The sequence below is a fragment of the Trachemys scripta genome, chromosome 2 (assembly GCF_013100865.1).
Source record: "Trachemys scripta elegans isolate TJP31775 chromosome 2, CAS_Tse_1.0, whole genome shotgun sequence".
Classification (NCBI taxonomy): domain Eukaryota; kingdom Metazoa; phylum Chordata; order Testudines; family Emydidae; genus Trachemys; species Trachemys scripta.
Genome location: NC_048299.1, coordinates 145,440,801 through 145,465,095, shown reverse-complemented (window position 1 = coordinate 145,465,095; position 24,295 = coordinate 145,440,801). Strand labels below are relative to the sequence as shown.

Here is a 24,295-nt window from a genome sequence, read left to right as displayed (position 1 = left end):
GTGTTAGTCTATGAGCTAGTGTTCTCTCTTGCGCAACTCCATGAAAGTTGCGACGGGGTGAATTTGGCCCAATATGTCAAAACAGGCATTTCCCCAAGACTAAAAGCAGAATCTGTTGGGAAGCAAATCATGCAAAGGTGGTGCTGGAAAGGTTCCCAGCTGAGTTTGGATATGCTTGTTGTTAACACTCTGTGTGCTGTCACCAGGAAGTCCAGCAGGGTGCTCCATCTAGCTGAGTTTTGGGGAAATGCCAGCATTCCAAGGGCCATATCTTTAAACAAACGTGTGTAACATCTAGGAGGCGGAGTGAGTTGTCCTTATCCTCATACAATTGTTCTTTGAATCTCTGCTTCTGTTTTTGTGGGTGCAACATAGCTCCAATCTCAACTCGGCAGTTGAATGTTCATAACTGGGCACCTGTTTGTGATATTCCCAGCTTATCTGACTTGTGTTTTTCATTGCAGACTAGTACTCAGACCAATCTCACTAGGGGTTATGAGCTCTTTGAATGAGCAAGAGGCATTGAATGGTTTCTGGTGAGAGTCTTGGTGGATTTGACCCCAAGCCAGCAGAACTAGCTGGCTTCAGCTGAGTGTTGGTTGAGGTTTGGGGTTTGTTTTGACCCAAGATTCAGGAGGGAGGGATTTAAATGCTTCATGAACCGAAACCAAGAAAAGGTTAGAGAATCCTGCAGACTGGAAATGGTTGAGTTCCACATGGCTCTGCTTAATTAGGGCCCAAACAAGAACCTCCAATCTGAACCCCTCCAAATTTCAGGAAGGGGTATTTGCATCCGGATTTCTGGATCCCAGCTTGCTGTCATGGCCTTATTTTCAAGAGAATAAAAGTCAGTTCCAATGCTGTTTTTGTTAATTAAAAATCTCCCAGGGTGGGTTGTTCTTGCAAGGAGACCCATCTCTTGATGTGAGATGCCCTGCTTAACCTTCTGTCAGAGAAGCTGATCTGGTGAAATAGCCACCATTTCAGACTAAAGTCTCACAGCAAAAGCTCCAAAATCATGTAAGCCATCCAAACCGTACCCCTCTTCATCCTCTGGCCTGCGATACACAGGAAGTCAGACTCCATGATCTGGTGGTCCCTTCTGGCTTTAAACTTGATGGGTCTAACCAGCACTTTAGCCTGAACAAAACCTGGCTCCGACCTTTGTTGTTTTTCCCCAGCTCAAGGACCCGTCTTATTAGAGCAATGAAACCTGGCTTTGCATTTCCACTATGCCTGCAGTTCCGGAAAGTTGAATCTAAATTAATCCTAATTGTTTTCTGGATTTGCTATTAGTTCTGCTTTTGGTGGTCAATTTCCTCCTCCTAACTCTCCGCATGGAAAAAGAATGACCTTCAGAAATATATAGTGTGTTTAGCTTTCTCCCCTCCTCCACCCCCTTTAAATCCTCTTAAAACAAGGATTGTTTAGAATCCTTCCTTCCCATTCAGACCCATATGGCTCTGTAGGCTTCTTGTTCGGCTAGTGCTTACATTGTTGCCACCGCTTTGCTTTTCTGGTGCACATTTTATTCATTTTTATGAACAGTTGTTTACAACTGGTAACATAAGAGCTGGAACTCTACTTATCTCAACAGGATTGGGGAGTGTGGAATTTATGCGATAAACCGGGTTTCAAATAAAGGGATATTTAATTTAGGTGGGGTATCTTTGGATAAGAAAGCTTATGGTACACACAGTTCTTTGCATCTGGCTAGATTTGAGCCACTGGTTGGAGCAGGGAGCTGGGAGTCAGGACTCATAGGTCCTTTTCCCGGTTCTGCAACTGACTTGTCCCTCGACCACAATTGGCACTGGATCAAACCTTAGGCAAGTTATTTAACCTCTCTGTGTGTCAGCTTCCTAATCTCTACCTGGGTATAACAATATCACGCGGGGTACTGAGATTTAATATTTCAATATGATTTGGGATCCTAGGTTGAAAGTTTCCATGGATATTCAAAGTACTATTGCTGCTCCTACTACTGTATGTTGTGTTGGGAAAATACTTCCATCCACTGATTCATGTATAGATCAGGTGTGTGTGTATTTTGCATTCTGTGTCTAAGGATGTAAACTTGGATATCTTGGGTGTATGTGTGTGTATAGTTAGAGATGATCCTTTCTGGCCTTAAAATATATGGATATGTCCCAAAAGCTGTTGATTCCTTTTAAAACCTATAGGTCTTTTGCATCTTTGACTCTGCCCCTGCAGCTAGAAATAAGATCTTCTGTGTGTCTCTCTTTTGACTGTTTAAATCAATGTTTTGCTTGTTGTATTGTATGTGACCTGTATTTGAAATTTTTCCCTAGGTATTTTACTAGCTGTGTGCCATGCCTTGGAGAACACAACATCTGCCTTGAGTGGTAAGTTCACTGATCTAATATATTAACCTTAGACCTTGCATAGTAATTTCAACCATGTCTTCTGCAGCCAGAGCTCTGAATTGGCTCTCTCATCCACCCCTTCTGGCTTTTCTAATCATACCTAGTGGTCCCCACAGATGTTCGCATCATCCCTGTACTCTGTTTCCTGGCCATCTCCAGTAGTCCTCCAGCTCAGATGACCCCTTCCCCAGCACAGATGTTTGGAAAATGGTCAGCCATGGGGTTGAGATCTGTATTTGAAAGTGCAAAAAAAACAACAACCCAGAAACATTTAGTGGTTATCTTACTGAGTGTAATGTTGGCCTCTTCCCCAGGGCCTAATTTGATTCTTGTTTAACACCCTACCTTCAATGTATTAATCTAGGCCGTGTTAATAAGTGGATAGATCACATGTGTGACTTGGCCAGGCTGGTTTAAGAGAACCATGTGGAGGAGAGGTCATTTCTTTTCTCTGCCTCTCGTTCCATCCTATTGAGCATGAAGCCACTGGGAGAGGAGAGAATTCACTATAGTCTGTGTGCTGCTTATCCAGCCCAGAAAGGTTTTCACTTCCAGCCTGCTGCTAGCTATTTAAAATAACCGACAGAATAGCCTTTTCCTATGCTCCAGCTCCTAACCGAGTGCTGGCTTGTAGTGAAATAAGGTCTTCTCCAGGGTGAGTGCTGGTTTGTACCCATGAGCAAACAATGCTGTTGCTAGCCCTTTGGGACAATCTCTGATGTGTTTGTACAATACCTCGCACAATCCCAATTGAGGCTTTTGAGAGCTACTGTAGTGTTAATTACAGGGTCCATGAAGATCCTTGCTGATCAGTGTGGATGGGATGCTAGTAGCCCCATGTGTAAATGATCCCCTGGGATGTGGCCTTGTTCCATGGTATCTGTGTCTGGGGTGGTGCAAAGAGGGGATTGGGCTACCTTCTTTTACATGAATGCATCTTTTAGTGGGCTGGCTAGTGTGTGGGGAACATGACTACCCTCTGCTGGATGGAATCGGATCTGCTCAACTGCATGTCATAGTCCTCATACTGCTAACAGATTCTTCATAGCTCAAACATTAAGTGCCTGCGTCTATATTGGATTTGTTAGATTTACACACTGAAAAACACTTGAACTACTAGTGCCATTCCTTCACAGCCCTTAGAGTGGCTCATTCTGGCTCTGAAAGGGACTGAGTGGTCAAGTTCATATCTTGGTCTGAACTTCCTCCAAGTTCTGGCGGAGACTTGGATCCAGTCTCCTGGGTCCAGTACTGCCTAGTAGACCAGGATAACCAGTATGTGGGAGAAGTGCTGCGAGCTGGGGATGCAGTTGTATGCATGCACGCAATGGAGTTCTCAGGAATGTGATATTTTTGCAACACCTACTTTGCCTTGCAAATAGGTGGAACGTGGGCCAGCCAGACACCAGTCTCAGTGCGTGAGATACTATTGCTCAACAATCACCTTTCCAAATTCCCGACAACTTCTCCATTCCATTCCCTGCCTGAGTTTTCTCCCATAAGGCACTGGAGTTGTGCTAAAATTAGAAAGCTTATCTCTCTTGTGCAGGTATGTGTTACCTGCTCTGGAATTGCCATGCCCTAGATACTAAATGCATTTATTCTCTTTGTACTTGCTTCATTTTTATCACATTAACTTCAGTGGCATTGCCCTTGATTTTGTACTGGCGTGAGAGGAGGGTCAAGCCCTACATCGCTCAAGTCCTCTTAGCTCTCAGCTTTCTTTCGTCTCGTGAATTTAGAAAGGAAGCGTTTGGTGCCGGTTCAGTTGGTTGAATAAACAGCTTCTTTCATTCCACCCAGGCAGAATGGCCCATCGATGAGAATGACCTGTGGCTTTAGAATGATAACCCAAATCAAAACTACACCCCCGGTTTTTGTGCCTGATTCTAATCATTGGCCCTTCGCGATTCTTTGGTTGTACATGTGGGGCTCTTCCTTTCCCTTTGCAGGGTCCTGCATTTCAGATGGGTGAGGAAGGAGAGAGCTTCCTGTTTAGATGTTTGAGTCCACTGTTAGTTGTTTTCCCCCATTTGTGGCAACCTCCTGTCATCTTGATCCTGTACCCATTGAAGTTGGGGCAAAACTCCCATTTTAAACACTTTAGGTCAGGCACCTCTCTCTTGTTCTATGCAAGTACAGCACCTAGCACAACAGGATGCTTCTTGGGGCCTCTAGGCGCTACCATGAGGCAAGTAATAAGTAATTTGGTATCGAGATTCAAGGATCACTTATCTCTGAATGACCATTCATAATGATGGGCTCTATTCTGTCCGATAGCACCCTTTGCACTGCCCCACAATGGAAACACACACAGTCCTGAGAAGTCACCACTGGTGTGAGATGAGGTGATGTTTTGTTGTAAAAGATTTCCCCCTCCCCATTTGTGATGACCTCATTCTAATCACAAGGGAGTCCCCTCTGTATTTAAGTGGCTGTGTTTTCAGTTTATGGTTAGCCTGACTTCCCTAAGGGGGGGACATAAGAAGCTGTGAAAGCCTTTAGAGTCAATAATGGCACAGAGATCAAAGCCCAGATCTAAGTTGTGAGAGGTAGTTTCTGGGCTCGCTTGTGCCTGTCTGGTAATAATCAAAGTTCCAGGCTTCTCAAACAAAGCTGGGGGGTGCAGGAGTGGCGGGGGAGGATATCTCATAGCTGTTGGAGTCATTCGTTGTCTATACAATAAATCCTGCAGGAGATCTCAGCCTGAATACGCTGATTTTTTTTCCCCCAGCGTTAGGATCATGTAGATTTTCATATGGAGTGGCGGTAGCTTGCCCCAAAAGAGACCAACCATCCATAGATCTCACCTGCCTGTGATTTGAAGCGAACTCCAAAAATTACCATCTAACAAAACAAGCGAGAGCACCCCTTAAAGTTTGCGACAGCCTGGTGTAGTCAGCACAGGGTGGCCGATAAGGAGCCAGCAGACCTGGGTGCTATTCCTGGGGTGAGTCACCATATGTCTGTGCCTATATTTGCCCTCCCACCTTGTCTGTCCGGTCCGTCAGCTTTTTGGAGCAGTGTCTGTACAGCACCTAGTACTGTGGGGCTGTGATCTTAGTAGGGGCTTCTGGGTGCTGCTGTGATGCGAGTAATTTAACTTGGGGAAACTGCCTCTGGTTCTTAGGCAGCGTTTGGTCCGAAGGGGAGATAGACAGGGTGTGGAGGTGTCAATTCTGTAGGTTTGAAATTCAGCCCTCCTATGATGGGGGTGGGGGGAGAGGGCTGCCTAGAGAGGATGGAAAGCATTGTATGTGGGACTTGGGATCCCAGATGACTTAAGATATGTCTACATAGCCAGTGGCAGCCAGCGACCCTTCCAGCCCCAGTCGACAATGATGTTAATGGCTCATCCGTGCCAAGTTGCTTTCGAAAATGAGACTTGTCGTCCTAAGTCACTTAAGTGCTTTTGAAAATTCTACCCCAGATCAATCAACGCTGCTACAATATCAAGGGAATGCAGTAGGGGAAAGAATTTTGTACCTTACCTGCCCTACTAATTCGGCCTTAGCTTATTAAGACTGAAGGAATCTTAAAAATCCAATCCGCATTCAGACCTCAACAAGAAGTGAGCAGACATCCAGAACAGATGCGTCGGTTTCACCTGGCGTACAATCAGTTTCTAGTCCACTTCCTTTTCATTTGCACTAAACTAGATCTGCAATATTGGGCTGCAAATGCTGCAGGGGACTGTTTGGTTTTAAAACAAATGTTGCCACTTGAATGCAAGAAGGGGGTTTTATGGAAAAACAGTCCGTTTTTGGAGGGGTAACGGATTAGTAGCCTAGTTCAGAAGGGTGACCATTCATAGATTAATAACAATACATAGTATTTTTTCATCTGTAGGTCTCAAAGTATTTTACAAAGGAGGTCAGTGTCCATATCCCCATTTTACAGATGGGGAAACTGAGGCACAGGTGGGGAAGTAACTTGCCCAAGGTCACTCAGCAAGTCAGTGGCATGGCTGGGAACAGAATCCAGGTGTACTGAGGTTCCAGATTGGTGCTCTATCCACTAGGCCACACTCCCTCAGCAGCCGAAGGGTTGGAAATCCCTCAAGAGCATTTGTTCTCATGAACGTTCTGGTCTGGGTTTGTCCCTAGTCTGGGAACATAAGTCTTTTAAAAACTGGTGTTTTATTAAACTTAGTATTTTATTTTTTTTAAAAACACATGCGGAGCTTGCACAAGCCCCACTGCTGCTCGGTCCTTCCAGAGCTATCTCCTTTGAGCCGGTCAGCAGACTTCAAATACTTTAAGGGACAAGGCCCAGGTAACTCTAACCCTGACGATCCTGTTTTGAGCTTGAGACTTGCACGCTTTGGATTTCAGGGTCAGAATTGGGGGGAGGGGCGGCTGCTTAGCTGAAGTTCCCAGCCTTGGAAGGTTTGCTCGTCCCTCGTAATAGGTCACTAGAAGCTGTGTCTGGCTAACAGCGATTGCCGTATGCCACCACCACTGAGGGCTGGTAGAGCAGCTTCCTGCATTTAGGATCAGGCAGGATAGCCATGAGAAATGCAAGGGGTTGCTTTTTATTCATTTAGTGGAACCCTTATGCCTAGGAATTGGAATATGAACCCGATTCTCCTGTTTTGTTTTCCACCTGTGCAACACAACTGATTTTTCGGTGAAGCTGCTCCTGGCTTACACCCATCTAAGGGAGGGCTGGTGGGGAGGGGAATCAAGCCCTGTGGCTTCAATAGCTTCCAGTGTTTTCATGTACATTTCAGCCACTAGGAATTCTTGCACCCCCAACAAAAAGAAGTATAATCCTTAAACTGTAACCAGTGAGTGGGAAATCGTTTCATTACAAAAAATCACAAAGCGTGTAAATCATCCGGTTTCCCCCCAGCAGAGAACTAATTTGAAGTGGTGCAGCAGCCTTCCCATCTGTCTGGTTCACCCCAGTTTGAAACCAGCGTGAGCTGCACTGGCGTCTACACTAGAGGTTTGCGCTCGTGCAGCTACACCAGCAGTGGGGATCTTAGCTCGAGCAAGGCCCAAGAACCAAATTCTACTTTCAGTGGCAGTCGAAAGCAGAGCTGGGAAATAGCTGGTGTCACAGAGTCACTCTGGGCTTCTGAGCGAGAGTGAGTGAGTGTAGATGCGATCAGGAAATATGCAGAGCAAGGCTAAATGGACTTATGAGTAATCAGGTAAGGAAGGGGATAAAAATACAGCCAAGATTAAGACCATGTTAGATAAGGCAGCTAGTAAACATTGGCTGAGTGTGAGAGGCGATTAGAAAACCTCTGCTTATGCAGAATATGCTCTTTTGCCTGCCCGTACCTTTCTCCTGACATTGGAGAACCAATGATAGGACAGAAGAAATCGTAAGGTGTGGGAGGTGTTCCCTCCCCTCCCCCGCCCCCACAGAGGCCCATGTGGCCGGTAAGCATCCAGTTCCCATTGGCGGTCAGTTAGGCACCTTGAAAATCTTCCTTATCTATCATTAGACAAGACTAAGAAATCCAAACTCCCCAAAGATGATACGTTACCACGTGTATGATTGGAGATCCCAAACTGAATGTCCGAAGGACCATATCAGATCAGACCAGGGTCAGTCTAGTCCAGTGTCCTGTCTCCAGCAGACACCGGTACCAGCTGCTGCAGAGGAAGGCGCAAAGACTGCAGTAGTCAGTTTAGAATAACCTACTCCCCGGGGAAGTTTCCTCTTGACTCCCAATAGTTGCAGTTTGGCATGTGCCCTGGTGCATGAGGGGTTGTGTCCTTTCCGCAACCTCCGTGTGTATTTTTAATGTTTATTCTTATAACTGGATAGGCCGTCTGGGAGTCACTGCCCCTTGACTCTTTCATAGGGCATGAAATCAAACACTTTGTAATATCTGTGGGTGAACAGAAGAAATTAGTTTTGTCTTCCTCTGCACAAATCAGACTTTCTGGAGCAGGTCCTGCAATGGGCAGTGTTTTGGAGCAAACTCAGTCTGGTCTCTGAAGATGGGTATTGGAAGCAATGTGGCCTACTGCACAAAGCACTGGATTGAGACTTGGGAGACCCAAGTTGAGTTCCTGGTTCTGCCACTGGCCTCCTGGGTGATCTTGTGCAAGCCACTTAACCATCCTGTGCCTCTTTTTCCCCATCTATAAAATGGGGACAATGATTCTGATCTCCTTTGTCAAGTGTTGTGAGTTCTGCTGATGAAAGAGCTCTAGGTACTACTATTTTCATTTCCTTGGTTTCCAAAGACGGGGAGACGTAGACCAGATAGATAAAATCTGGCCCTACTGAAGTTGATGGGAGTTTTGCCTTCTTATATAGCTATCTATCTCTCTCAAAATACCGCTTTCTCAGTAAGGAAGAAGGCCCTGTAGTTATCCATTTGGGTGCCCAAGCGGAGGTACCATAAAGGGGTCTGAATTTCAGAGTGAGTGCTGAGCACTGTCTGAAAACTGCTGGCTTGTCTCCACTTGGGGTAAGTCTATCCATACGGCACTGCAGAGGTGCAGCCGTACCAGTACAGCTGCAGCACGTCTGAAGATGCTCTATGCCAAAAGGAAAGAGCTCTCCCATCAGCATAAAAAAACCCACCTCTGCGAGCAGCATGAAGATGCTACCTTAAGCGTAGTTAATCCACCTCCTCATGAGGCGGTAGCTAGGTGAACGCGAGAAGCCCTCTCATCCACCTAGCACTGTCTACACTGGGAGTTAGGTCAGTATTACTGTCGCTCAGGAGCGTTACACCGATGGACATTTGTCGTGCAGGGCTAGGTCTTAAATGGAGCACCCAAAACCAGCAGTTGCTTTTGAAAATCATGGCAGGTGATTTGGTATCCACTGTCCCCCTAGCCCCTTAATGCGGCTGCCAAAGAACAAAAGCAAGCCACAGTGGGGCACAAATCCCCCGCTAGAGCCTGCTGTCTGCATGCTTGCATTGCAGCCAAAGGAGGATGACACTGGCTGCCTTTCTAGGGAGAAAAGGAAATATCTGTGTAATGACCTGACTCCAAGGACTGCACTGCCAGAAGTAGGATGTCGTGCATTAGATGCACCATGGCTCCAGCACTGTCTCTTAGTTGGCAGTGCCGATTTGCATTGTAACCGATCGATTTATGCTAGATCAATGGCTTCATTCATAAAACGGGTACAATAACTGTGAAATCTGAAACACAAAATGATTTCCCACCCCCACCCCCCAATAACTTTCCCATTTCACAGAACCTCAAGTGGGTTTTATGAATGGGCTGGAGTAGGGTTTTAAAAGCGCTACAAACATGTCAACGCTTTCTCTTTCTGGCATCCTCTGAAGCTTAAGAAATACAGCTTGTGTGGAGAGCACATGTGTACGGGGTTTGTCCTGTCCTTTGGCCAGAATGATGGAGACTTAATAAGCTGGATGTAATCTATTTTTTTTTTCTTTCATGGTTTACTTGTGTTCAAAGCGGGGGGGAGGGGAGGAACTCTGGAGGGCTTGTAAGGGGCCAATTCAGTCGTACCTGATTATTTATCCAGCACCACGTTGAAAGGAATTTGTGTCTCTTGGAAGTTAAATTTGTAAATATCACTCCTGGCCATGGAATAAAACCTCCTTTCTAGGCTGAAGGGATTGGGAGTCCGGCTGAATGAAAAGTGTGTGTAAAAGAATACTCTGTGCTCTGAGCAAAGCGGAGAGCTTGCCCTTGAGTTTATGTAGCCTCACAGTGAGATTTCACTGTGGGACAGACATTAGCAAAGCAAAAAATCTGAATCTTGCTAAGAAAACAGCAGTTTTTTTTTTTTTTTTTTTTTAAGTTTAGAAAGAGGCACGAACCAAACTTCAGTTTGGATCTGAACTTCACAGCTCCAGCCCTTCTCTGGTATGGGTTGATCCAAAACCCTTTTCACAGATTCCCTTCTGGCCTCGGGCCCCTGTGGTCATTCAGTCTGACCTCCAGCGGAACACAGGCCATAGAACGTCCCTGTATTAATTCTTTGCGCTAGAGCAGAGCTTTTAGGAAAACATCGCATCTTAATTTAACGATTACTAGTGATGGAGAATCCACCACAACCCTTGGTAAATTTCTTATCTTTAAGATCACTTTATTAATGGCAATAATGCAGTGGTTTACGTGGTGGGACGGGAGGTTGTTCCTTTTACTCTTTTTTATATAATATAAAATAGTGATGCTAATCTAAAAAAGAGGGGCCTTGTGAGTAAGGCACTGGACTGGGACTTGAGAGACCCAGGTTCAGTTCTTGGCTCTGTGACAAACTCCTTGTGTGACTTTGGGCAAGTCACTTCACCTCCCTGAGCCTCAGTTCCCATCAGCTGAACTCAATAGAGCTTGAGTTTACAGGAGTTGAGGGGCTGGTCAAAGGTAGTTTGAGGTAATTGCTATTTCATTGTGGGCTTGGCTACATTCGAAACTCCAAAGCGCTACCACGGGAGCGCTCCCGCAGCAGCGCTTTGAAGTGCGAGTGTGGTAGCGTCACCAGCGCTGGGAGAGAGGCTCACAGCGCTGGGAGAGAGGCTCACAGCGCTGGGAGAGAGGCTCACAGCGCTGGGNAGGCTCACAGCGCTGGGAGAGAGGCTCACAGCGCTGGGAGAGAGGCTCACAGCGCTGGGGCACTGTTTACACTGGCGCTTTACTGCACTGTAACTTGCTGCGCTCAGGGGGGTGTTTTTTCACACCCCGAGCAAGAAAGCTGCAGCACTGTAAAGTGCCAGTGTAGCCAAGGCCCAAGAACCTGAGAGATCCGAAGGACTGCTCACATAGTTACTGTGACAGAATTGGTTGCATGATAACAAAAGCCTAAGAGACCCATTCTATTCTAAACCCTGCAATGTCTCCCTTTTCTCTTAATCACAATGCTACGCTCTTTAAGAGCCTCTTCCACCTGAGGAACTCAAAATGATTTGCAAGCAAGAACAGGTTCATCCTCTCCACCCCCCTGAGTTAAGTAGCAATATCCTCTGTTGTACAGATGGGGAAACGTACAAGAGCAGTGAATTGCTCAAGGTCCGAGTCAGTGGCAGAACCTTCTGGTTCTCTGACAGATGGGTACCATGACGTGGGCAGCTTTAGGTGTCTCAAAATCTTAGAGGAGGAAAACTGGTGAACCTTCAGCTCTGATTAGATCTTTAGACAGTGATTTCTCCATATATGCCTCTTTGGCGCTATGTGAACAATATCAGTCATGGGCAGCCCCTTTGCAGTGTTGAGCAGGTGACTGACTTGTGGAAATCCCAAAAGAGGGGAAGCCATGAAAAGGTCTTGAAACTGCATACAGTGAAGTGGCCTGCTGTAAGAGGGGTTGCATTGATCATGCAACCCACAGAAGATAGGCAGGAGGGGAGAGAGCGAGAAAGCGGAATCTATTCCCTGGTTGAGAAGTTGTTGCAGACGGGGAAAGGGGGCTAGAGGCAGGGATCAGATAGCTTAGAAGTGGGGAATTTTCCTGGCTGTTCTCCTTGCAAGCAGACTGCTCATGCCAAGGATTCGTGATTTAGTTTGAGCTGGCAAGGAGGAGAGCGTGGTTTCCATCTGGGGAGAGAGAAAGAAGCAATGTTAAGCCTATTTTGGTACACTGAGTTGGAGCCACTGTAGCCGGAGACGTGAGGGATTAGACCGGTAGATTTGGGAATGGCCTATGTGGAGGGGCACTGGTGCAGATTGTTCATTGTGAACAGTATCAGCCTTCCTCTGAAGCATCGTGTACCAGCTGCTTTAAGACCACTATTGGACTGGATGGGCTACTCGTCCTGATTCCAGTGTGGCAGTTTCGATATTGCTATGAGAATAACCAAAGTCGTGATCCAAAATCAGTGGAAGGAGTCCCAGGCACTTCAGTGGACTCTGGATCAGGTCCCAAGAAAGGGCATATACCAGCAAAAGAGGGGAGAGGACCCAGTAGGGTGACCAGATGTCCTGATTTTATAAGGACAGTCCCAATATTTGGGGCTTTTTTTTATATGGGCTCCTATTACCCCCCCACCCCCGTCCTGATTTTGCACACTTGCTACCTGGTCACCCTAGGACCCAGCCAGAGAGGGGAAGGTGAGGGGCCCCTAGGGGTAAGGGTGGGGGACTTGAAAATAGAAAACTCAATAAGATCTCACCGCTATAAGGACCTTCCCCAGACTCTGGGAATCAGCCATGCTGTGGGTCAGTTGGAAGGGGGAGAATCAGGTGGGAGGAAAATTCCACCTGTGTGGAAAATTCTTTGTGTGAAACCCAAAGGTGGTTGGGAGCTGGAATACATCCCAGTAACGTTCCTTCTGCTGCTGCTCCTTCCTTTCATAAGAGGTGGTCTGAGAACACTATCAGCTGTGAGTACCTAGACTAGGCACACTGATCTCATTTTGCCAAGGGTGCAGGCTCAACGAGGCAAAACATCTTTTTCTTGTAACACTGAAGCATCAAGAGCAATGCAAATGTTACTACCTGGTTGCAACAAACTGTCGGATTGTGTAGCATCATTTGTCAGTGGACAGGCTGCTCTCTTGAGTGCTGAGAAAAGAGGCACAGAAAAAGGATCTGTGGCTATCACAGAGCACTTTGCGGTGTTTTCAGCTCGTAGAGTACTTTCTAGAGAACAGGTCCATTGTAGACTTCCCCAGAAATTTGGGAATCAGCAGTTGAACTTTGCTTCTGGCTCTTCTCAATGTATTGGGCCAATCCAAAGCCCTGGCATGTAGTGCTGCACCCTGAACTTTGGGGAGGTTTTAGATCTGGATGAAACTTTTGGCTCTGGCATGTCCCTGGTCATTGCACGGAGGCTAACACCATGATTGCGGCTTGGTTGTGGATTCAAACCTAGTTTGATTGTCTAGCACAAGCAAGGCCAGGTTCTGCTGGAACCCTGCTGGGAAGCGGGGGAAGAGGAGAGGTGGTCTGAAACATTTTGGTGCCAATCACACTGGCAGCTTGTTAGAACCCAGTTTGACCACAGCCTGGTTTACTCAAATTTGTATGATACCTTAAGTATTCATTGAAGTAATGTCTACACTGCAAAAAGGACCTGCAGCAGCGCGTCTCCAAGCCCTGGTCAACTGTCTTGGGCTTGCGCTAGCAGACTAAAAATAGCAGTGTCACTATTCAAGTGTCGGCGGGAGCCTTGGCTCTGAGCTCCACCCCCCAGACTCTGACGGGTGAATTTCTGAATGCAGAGCCCTCAGAAGTAGCTGAACCCGTGTGTGCCAGAGGGCCTCAAGTGGGGGAAACTTAAAGATGGCAAGGAGAGAATCTTCACAAACACTGAATCGTGTATGTAGTCAGGAAGTCTACACAAGGTGTGGAGGACAACTGGTTCAAACTGGAGTCAGCTTTGCTAGAAATAGCACATGAAGTCCTAGAAGCAATGGGCCTAGTGCTGGGAAGGATAAGAAGGGAGACTTGGTGGTGCAGTCTTTGAACTAAAGAATTTATTTGGGGGCGGGAGGGGGGAGAGAGAACTTTTGAAAAATGGTAGGCCAGTGGCTTCAGCAGCGACAAGATGTCCTACATGGAGGCAAAGAGCGTTGACAGCTAAAAGTATGGCCTGTGATGAGCTATATAACAGGCTAGGAGGACATGAGGGAAAGAAGACCATCTATAGACTCACCAAGGCAAGCGAGAAAATGATGAGGCATTTGAACAAGTTTGTTTGCTGCATTATAAATGAACATGGTTCTATTGCAAATGAATGGTGACTCAATCAGTAAAATAATCGTTTTGAAAGAGGGATGAATGAGCAGAACCCAATGGAAGAATTAAGGATATGAAAGCCAAACTCGGTCATGATAGCATAAAAAGGAAGGGTTACAGAGGCATTTAAGGAAATGGAGAAAGCACCTGGGCCAGATGAAGCAGTAATGGATGTGGTGAAGTCATTGGAAAAGGAAGGCTTCAAGTATCTTAAAAGTTTGTTCAGTGTTCTTAAAGGGAAAATGCTGGCTGAACGGTATAAAAGCTTGGTAGTGTGTTTTATTTTTAAACATAAAGGAGATATTTATGTGCTAATTATCATCCAATTAAGCTGATGTTGCATGCGATGAAAGTATGGGAGAAGATTATTGAAAAGCATCTGCATGGGATGGTTGAAATTTGGAAAGGTCAGTATGGATTCATGCCAGGAAGGAACACAACTGAGGCCAATTTTTGCTACCAGTCTTCATAGAGGAGCTCAGAGAAAAGAGACTGTGGGTGGACCTGGAGAAAGCATATGATCATGTACCAGGAGAACTAGTTTGGTAGAGCTTGTGATGGAGAAGCATGCCAGAAGGATATGTCCATCTGCTCCAGGGTACATATGAGGGAATGACTACTGCAGTCAAAACCAAATCGGGGACAGTAGAGGATTTCCCATAAATGTTGGCCTACATCAGGGCTCCTTTTTGTCTCTGGTTGTCATGGATGGGCTAAGTGAGAATATGGAAGGGAGCCAGCTTGGAACAAGATGTCCGCTGATGTTTTAGTGATGCATGGAAGATTGAGACCCTACAAGTCAACTTTGAATAGTGGTAACATAGTTTTGAGTGGGCTGGGCTTAATGTGCAGCTGGTCAGACCAAGGCTATGGTAACTAAGGGAGGAGGGCCCATCATGAAGTATATCACAGGCAGAGCCCTTAGAGTGAAAGAATTTAAATACTTCGGTTTAATGGTTGCTGACAATGGTGCCCTCCTGAGTGATGCCTGGCATCGTACTAAAGCTGTGTGGCGCATATGGTAGGAGCTAACCCCAGTTCTCCATGACAAAGACTGTGAAACTGTAATCGTTCCATACATTAAGATGGGTTGAGAGACTTGCCCAGCCACAGGAGAAGAAATCAGGATGCTCTCCACCACGGAAATGAAGATGCTGAGATGGCCAGATGGTTGGACACTGCATGATGAGGAACAGAACGAGGTTGTTGGGGGCCTCATGCAGGGTGCTTCATCTGAAGACCAGTTCAGGGAGGCTAGGCTACACTGGTATGGACGTATTCAGTGGAGACTGGAGTGTTATTGGTGGGATGGCTCTTGGTTGGATTCCATCCACAATCACTTCAAGGGGGAGACCGAAAACTTGCTACATGGACCGGATATCAACAGACCTCGGATCAATCTGCACCACAGCCAGGAATATGAGAGTTTCAGAAGAAGGCTATAAAAGTCGCCAACCCCACACAGGGAAGTGGCAAGAAAGAATCTGGAGGGTGCCCTCCAAGTTCATTTCCCTTCATTAGGTGACCTGACTGGTGGCTTTACACCAGTCAGTGATGTGATCACACTGATACATGTGGATCAGCCGCTATAGCTCATTTCCTGTTCATACTGAGTGTTTTGTGAGCAGTAGCAATATACTATTGCCAAAGGTTTAATGTAGTTCCTTGGCTTTGTGCAGAAGAGGGCAATCTGAGTGATTATAACTTTCTGGCAACTGTTTTATGGCTACCAATCTGGAACTTGGTCAATAAAACCAATGAGAGATGGTCGCTTCCATCCTAGTCAGAATTGCACTGGTGGATCCAGACAATTGCCTGGGGTCCCAGTGAAGTAATGGAGCATTGCACAGAAATCATCTAGGTCTCCCTGCAAAGACGGCAGGATTAGGACATTCTCTTTTAAGAGTCCATTTTACAAGCTGCATCCCAAAATCCTTTACAGGGGAGCTTGGGGAGGGGGAAGTGTGTGTGTGTGTCTTTCACTGCCTTTGTACATGGATAAAAGGCAGGTACTAGACAAGCAAAGGGGAGCAGGAGAAAGAGACAGATGATGGGGTGGAGGTGGGATGATGTGCATATTATACCAATTATATTTATCTTGGGGAAGGTTTATATTTTTTGTTCTTTTCTTTTGAAAAGTTTTTAAAAACTTGTCTTGCAGTTAACTGGAATGCTTTTTGCATAAAACATTCCCCAGTGGTGGGGATTTAGAAAAGCATCGCCACGAGCTTGCATGTCTTGCTGCATCCACCGCTGTTTGAACTGGCTAAAATGGGAGCATTTCCTTACACTCTAGAAAGCTGTCTCCTTGCTAGCCTCATGTGTCTGGAATCAGACTCTGAAACTGTCCTGGCAGTGCTGGCCTTAAGCATATCTGAGAAACACATTAGATGATTAGATCATTGTCCGTCTTGCTTTCCCAAGGTCAGTACATGAGTCTTATCCCCATCAGTGCCCACAAAGGCATGTGGCAACTATCTATAGAATACCATTTGAAAGATGGTAGACAAGAGCATTTCAGCAGGGTCTTGTTCCACCACTCGGAACTACCAGTCTGCAACACAGTTCAAAGGAATCCTGAAGCAGATGGTCAGTGAATTCTATTCTAAAATTCTGAATGCTCATGGGGAGACTGTTACGGTGCAAAGCCAGTGAAGCTAAAATAGAAGATTAAACGGCTGGTCTATGGATGGTCCCCAAGGGATTGTAATTAGGATGGGAAAAGCTCTCTGGTTTGGAGGCACAAAATGAAAGTCCCAGCCCTTTGATGTGGGCTGGTACAACAATAAAAGCTGCAGTTGGTGCAGCTTCTTGAGGCAAGGTCGTAAACTAAAGCTGCCCTCTCGTTCTTTCTTACAAAGAAGTTAAAGGCCCATTTGGCGAAAGGTATCCCGGCAGGGACTGCTCCTTTCTTGCTGCCATTACACACAAGAGTAGATGTCCTGGAGTTTTGTTTGGAGGACGGAAGTTGCATTTAATCTCCATGTGCGATGTGGCTCATCATTAAGGGGGTTGATGGAGGTGGCTTAAAACTGGACCTGCTAATTCTCCCACCCCTTTGAGGGGATCGGTGTAAAATGACATCCAGGTCTGCATTGCCTGTCCCAAGTTTTGCTAAACCAGGATGCTACTATCAAGGGAGACGGGAGGGCCTTGTGGGTAATGCAGGGAGAACAGGGTGGAGGGGACAATCTCTATTCCCAGCTCTGCCTCAAACTTTCAGTGTGATCTACAGCAAGTGACTTAGGCCTAAATTTTCACAAGCGGCCACTAATTTTGGCTGCCGAACTTGACATTTTGGGCCTAATTTAGAGGAGCTGAGAACCCACAGTCCCATTGATTCAGTTGGCACCTAAAGGAAATAGGCACCTTAGAAAATTCTAAGCTGTAAACTCTAGGACAGACCCACAGCTGGCATAACTCAATGTAAAGCCTTTGATGTTGATGCTTCAATGGAGCTACATTACATCAGCTGAGGATACGCACGCCCCCCCCCCTTTGCCTCTTTCACACCTTTTTAAAGAGGATAATTTTTCTTCACTTCTTAATTGATCGGTGTTTCATGAGATGTCTAGGTGGAGAACACTGTAGAAGAGGACAAGATTTGTTTTAAATGTCTCATTCCAGTGGTTTATTATCTGACCAAAAAGAAGCACGACAGATTGATTAGCCTAGATACGGTGACCAGATTTCCCGTTTTTTAATAGGACAGTCCTGTTTTTGGGGACTTTTTCTTGTATAGGCAGCTATTACCTCCCCGTCCCGTTTTCTCACAGTTGCTATCTGGTCATCCTAAGCCTAGATGAACTTCAGAGAAGCATCCAAACTGCAAAGGATGTTTGTGCTGCTTTGAGGGTCACATATCTTAAAAACCTAGTGCCCTGTTGTAATAGACTGCTAGTCATTTGAGAAGAATCCAAGCCACAGTGGTGATTTCAACAAAGCCAACCTTCTGTTTAGTATTCTGCTGATTCAGTGTCTATTTAACCTCTCATCCTTTTGAGGGGAAGAGAAGTGCGATGGTGATTTTGTTGGCGTTGGTTGACTTAGTTGGGGTTGGTCCTGCTTTGAGCAGAGGATTGGACTAGATGACCTCCTGAGGTCTCTTCCAACCCTCATCTTCTATGATTCTAATACAAATAACAATAATAAAAGTGTGTAATGAGCAGAGTTGGGCAGGAACTGGCTATTTTGTTCTGCGGGAAAATCCCTGATTTCAAAATCTTGTTTTATTCTGAAATGGATTTAAAAGAACAATTTTTGAAATATTCCCATGAACTGAAATTTTTAAAAAGTGTGTGTTCAGGTCAGTTGAAACATTTTGTTTAGATAAAAATCAAACATTTTCATTCTGTTTTCATTTTATGCTATAGTAAAAAAAAAATTAAATTTTTTTAACATGGAAAATCGAAACGTTCTGTTTCAACCTTAAAAAAAGCTTCCCCCGCCAATTTTTCAGACACTTTCTTGAATAATAAAATAAAGACTTCCACAAAAAAGTTCTGCTTCCAACAAGTCCGCACTTCCAGACACACACATGTTCCACTAGAAAATTTCTGACCACCTCTACCAGTACGCTTTAGTTCATGTTCCTTTTCTGAAGTTTCAGTTCCATATTTAGATGTTCCTTGGGGGTCGGGGTGTATGTGTGTCTCTGAACCCTTATTAGAAACAGCCAGGCTTCCATACTGCCTGGGCCATGAGAAGGGGGGGTGTTTTATCACATCCACTGCTCTTTTAGCTAAAAGAGGCCAGGCCAGACTCCATTCAGAAGCCCATTTGTGCTGCTTGCTGCTCAGTGAATTGCTCGTTGGCAAAAGCTGCCGGATTGATGGCTCTAAAGTCCTCCATTTATCCAAAGAACTGTTCCAGCATGGTCCTGGCCATTCATAGAATCGTAGGACTGGAAGGGATCTCAAGAGGTCATCTAGTCAGGTCCCCTGTGCTCATGGCAGGACTAAGCATTGTAAGCTTCACTCTTGCCATTCCATGCCAATTATTATTGTATGTGTATTATGGCAGTGCCTTTAAGCCTTAATCCTAGATGACTCCACTGCGCTAGGTGCTGTACAAGCAGAACAAAAAGACAGTCCGTGCTCCGAAAAAAACTTCTCTCTGACTGTGTGGGGCTGCTTCTGAGAAGTCCGGACAGTGACCCATTCATTCCTTTGCCTGCCAATTAGGGGTTTTCATTTTTTAAAGAGAACCCTATTTTATCATTGTTAACTTACATGAACTTTGCACACCACTATTAACCAATCTCTGTCCTAATCTGTACGTAGTACCTTTATAAGACCCATTTGTGTTTGATCAAACTCTTATCTGCATCTGAAGTGAGGTTTTTACCCACAAAAGCTTATGCCCAAATAAACCTGTTAGTCTTTAAGGTGCCTTGTTGTTTTTGTGGATACAGACTAACGTGGCTACCCCTTGACTCTTATCTGTATGTATTCAGATTCCGAAAATGGTCACCAGCTGTCGTACAATCTATTCGATCCTGATATGAGGCTGGCTGGCCTCTTTGCTTTCCATCTAAAGGCTTGCCCATGCTTTTTCTCCATGCCCGTAAAGTTGGGGGAGGTCGGTCCCTTTTTGAGAAAATCCGCTATCGCAGTATTGGCTGCTGGTAACAACGGAGTTACCAGTGGTGCCTTCCTCCGTTATGGGGGTTTATTTTGTGATGGGGATGCTCCTTTCCTAAAAGAGGGATTGAAGCAGTCACTCCTGCTCCTTGACTGACTCCTCCCCAGGGCTCAATGAAGGAATTACTAGGTGGAATTCTGAGGACTGGTATACAGGAAGTCAGACAAGATGATCATATTGGCCCCTTCTGGCTTTCAAATCTATGGAGAACTTATAACCCGTGTCATGAGACAATCTGGGCTGGAAATCTGATCAGTCTCTCCCACATGGCAATACTGGCCCACTGCTGCTCAAGTACCAAACCAGGCTGGCAGCCGCCACTTCGTGTGAATACGTGATTTCAACAAAACCTTTTCTCACGCGCAATATCCTTGATTAACACTCAAACTGGTTTAAAATCTCCCTGGGACCCAGAGCTTTTGAGAGATGTGGATTTAATTACCATGGCCGACAGAAATGTGTGGAAACAGGAACCCGAGGGGGGCTTTGAAACGACGGAGATCGGATGTGCTTTCTATGAGGGCTAATCCAAAAGCAGGATATTGGTTTTCCGTATCGGCTGTGAACGATAATTTAAAACAGGCCAGGACAAAATGGAAAACAGTGTAGCAATTAGGGGGGGGCAGGGAAGCTTTTGTATTTTCCGATGGATTCTTGTCCCACTTCTCTTCCTCTGTTCTACTTTATCCTTACTACTGAGACTTGACTTCACAATGTTTCATTATATAGAATTGCCAGCACTGTGCTTATCACGCTTGGTGGAAGAGGTCCCTTTTAAAGCAGACCCCCTTTCTTGTGAGTGTCTTCTATCTAGAACATCTCCGCGACACGCTATTGTGGTGGTGGTGCTTTCGTAACAAGAAAACAAATGGAAGAGTGCAGTGAAGCTTTGGCAAGTACTCTCTAAGCGCATGAGTCTTTGATTATTCATCAAGTTCATCCAGGCTAAGAATTTTAAGCTTTAAGCTGTTTAGTAAATTCTTCTAGTGCTACAAAGGCTTATTTTGTGAGTGTATCAGAAATGATCCACTAAGGGCCCCTTAAACATCTGCTGCTTGCCTCTGATTTCATAGGGTTGGAAGAACAAATCCAAACCCCGTTCAGTGGATAATCTCCTTTCCCTTTGGGCTCTCCCAACTTTTCTCAGCCTGCAGTCTCGATCACTTTCATTACAGCTTCTGGGCCAAATTCACACTTGGTGTCAACAGATGCAGCTTCTTTGTCCCATCTACACCAGTCTGAATGGCAGGATTGCAAATACCTATTTAAAAATCTCCAATCCTGCAGTGGTATTAGCGAGACTTCTCTGGAAGGGGAAATGGAATTTGCTCTTCTCCTACAGAACTCTTCCCTTCCTCCATGTTTCTAGGAATCTATGGAGGAGGGTGCCTTGTTGGCTCAAGGGATTGGTAAATAGAAACAAAGGGCTCTGTTCTCTAAGTCACCCACTCAGACCAGCCTAGCAGTGCCCAAATGTTACTTGGGTGATATGGTAGCCTGTGTGAAATTAGATGGGGGAACTTAGTCTGGTTCTCCATGGGCAAGCATCCATCAGAGAGAACGACCACCAAACTGTCGCTAAAATGCACCTTCTGTTGGCAGCCTCAACAGAGAGGCCAAGAACTGGCTGGGCCATGGAGACTGAACTCTCCTCTCATCCCAGAGGTGGTTCCTTCAAGACAGACTTGAAGCACCTTGGCAGGGTGGCATGGGGGAACCTTACTCTGCTCCATCTTGCATCTCTCTTGTGGCTCCATGGAGGATTTCAAACTCTGGTGCTGCCAGTCGCGCATCCTGGTTTCTGTGGCCCCTCCCTCATGCCCACCCTTCCCCTCACCTGCACTACGCTAATCTTAGAGCTCAAATCACAATGGAGGAGTCTGTTTGTACAGTACCATGCACAATGCGATCCTCATCTGTTACTAGGACCCCTAGATGCTACAGTAATAGAAATAAATCATAGTAATAAGGGCCCTGCCTATATGGGAGAATTGATTAAAGAGAGACGCTGAGATTATTTTAAGCCACCTAAAGGATTTGGGTGTCCAGTTTCCATTAATACTAACAGGAATCTGGTATCTAAATCTCCTGGGTAGCTTTGAATATGTCTAGCAAAACCAAGAGGATTCTACAAAAATTACTCTTCAGTGCTTAATAGAAAAGGAGAACACCACTATAGTTCAGAAAACCTATCTGGTGGAATTCTGTGGCAGGGATACAATTATCTATTTAAATTTTAGAGGGTGGTTTTGGGGGGGAAATCCCCTCTAAAGAGATTAATGCTTTCCTAGTAAAGTACTGTGTGGGTTATGAACATGTGTGTGCTGTGCCCAGGAAACTCTGCATCATGCGAAATCTAAACCATGGCTGAGCGCAACCCTGTGGGCAGAGAATTGTCTCGGACTTGGCTAATGCATGTGTCCCGTCGAGAGACCCTGGTCGTCGGTGGGCAGGATTGAACCTGGGGGCATCTGGAGCTTAGTGCATGAGCCCCTACTGCATGAGCTAAAAGTCAACTGGCTCTTAGCCAAGGCTGTAAAGCCAACTTATTTAGCTCTCTCTAAGTGGTCTCGGTGCCACTAGATGGGGCAGGACACCACACCCCGAAGGTTACACATGGAGTTAAAAATGTATCTTTGTTTGTTCACCCCATCTAGGTCCCCCAGTGGCTGCCGCAGTCCGATCCCATTTTAACGACTGTCCCGACTCCCACAGTCAGTTCTGCTTCCACGGGACGTGCAGGTTTCTGGTGCAAGAGGAGAAGCCAGCATGTGTGTAAGTCTCTTCCTGTGGCAAAGTGTTTTGCTTGTGTGAGCACAAGTGAAACCTAAGAGAAGTGATTCACTGTTCCTCAGGGCAGCAGACCTATGTAACTGTATAGTGCCCATTGCATTTCCCTTGGGATGAGAACTGGCACATATAACTTGTTGCATTATCTTTGGAGTCGCATGTTACCTCTAAGGAAATCACACCGGCTGGAATTTTCAGAGAGAATGGAGTACCCACCTTCCCTTGTCCTTCATGGCACAAAGGGGAAAAAGGTCAAACCTGGATGCCTAAAGTTAGGCTCCTAAATCCATATTTGGTTACCTAAGGGTCTGTCTACACTGCAGCTGGGGGCACCCATGGCTGGCCCACACCAGCTGACTCTGACTTGCAGGGCTCAGACTGCGGGGCTGTTTAATTGCAGTGTAGACGTTCCTGAGCTCTGGGACCCTCCCACCTCACAGGATCCTAGAGCCTGGGCTCCAGCCTGAGCCCAGATGTCTATGCTGCAATTAAACAGCCCCGTGAGCCTGAGTCACCTGGCAAGGGCCAGCCACGGGTTTTTAAACTGCAGCATAGACATAACCTAAATTACTAGCCTGATTTTTTTTCAGTGGTGCCCCCAGCTGGTCCCAAGACTTGAATGGGTGTTTGCAGGGGCTCAGCATTCTAAAAATCTAGCTTAAATAGATGGCTTTTGGAGGCCTGAAAACTTTGCCTGGAGGGCTGCAAGGAGCTGCTGCTTTAGTACGTGCTCGGGGCTTTACTTTGCAGGTTTTTGATCAGGTACAACTTCAGTGGGAGCTTTGCCAGAGTAAGGGCTGCAGGATCAACCCCTTAATTGGCACTTGAAGTATTGCTAGCCTGTCACTGTCCCACTCTTTACTCTCTGGCTAGGGGACTGAGGTGCCTAACTCCCATTGGATCTGACTGCCAAATGCCTTTTGAGAATCCCAGTGACTGGATCATTATTTCTTGGGTGCGCATGGGCTTCTGTGCTTTCTTCTTTAATTCACCTCTCTCCTCTCTTCATAGCTGCCATTCTGGGTTCGTCGGGACACGATGCGAACACGCAGACCTCCTTGCAGTGGTAGCTGCCAATCAGAAGAAACAAACCATCACTGCCTTAGTGGTGGTTTCAGTGGTAGCGTCCGTCATCCTTATTGTGGCTTGTGTACTAATACAGTAAGTCTGCGTTACATGCTGTTGTGGACGAGCGTACTACTTTTACTGGGTCTCGGTGAGATTCTGTTGATTTGTCTTAGCCGTGCATAAGTATCCACACAGACTCGAAGTCCCCTTCTGCCGCGCATTACAGACCCATAGAAACGGGGGGCTGGAAGAGACCTTGGTAGGTCATCTAGTCCAGTTCCCTGCACTGAGACAGAGCTAAGTATTCTCTAGACCATCCCTGCTTGTCTACCTGCTCTTAAAAACTTCCAGTGCCAGAGAGAAAAGCTAATTTAAAAACTAGGTGTTAGGTTCTTAACGCCATACCAAAATATGTGCCAAATTCACAGGTATAAAAGGGAGGGGGCCTGTTTACATCAGTAAATGGACATAAGGGCATCCAAAGTGTGTAACTTGTATACTACAGGACTGGAAGAAGCTGTAGGTTACATGAACTAAACTCCTTCAGATTCTTCTCTGAACTGGCCCTATGCAGGTAGACGGTGGAAAATTGCTTTCATGGCAGCTGCTGACTCTAGACCTGACCCTGTGTGGTGCTGAGCCCCTGAATAGGATTGGACCTCTCCTCACTCCCCCTCGCCCCCCCCCCCCAGCCAAAGTTGATGCCATGACTAACACACGAAATAGTGCATGAGATGAAGCTCCCTATTCCGTTTAATGTGCCAGTGAATGGAACTGTTG

At 46.0% G+C, this 24,295-nt stretch overlaps 1 protein-coding gene across 2 annotated transcripts in view; it reads left to right on the top strand.

The window, feature by feature from the left end:
- TGFA (transforming growth factor alpha) overlaps nucleotides 1-24,295 on the top strand; it is a 45,174-nt gene that overhangs the window by 14,607 nt on the left and 6,272 nt on the right. For both annotated transcript variants that reach the window (XM_034761763.1, XM_034761762.1), the window contains exons 2-4: nucleotides 2,313-2,366; nucleotides 22,315-22,432; nucleotides 23,459-23,608. In XM_034761763.1, coding sequence (XP_034617654.1) covers nucleotides 2,313-2,366; nucleotides 22,315-22,432; nucleotides 23,459-23,608 — 322 coding nt within the window. The remainder of the gene's footprint in view (nucleotides 1-2,312; nucleotides 2,367-22,314; nucleotides 22,433-23,458; nucleotides 23,609-24,295) is intronic.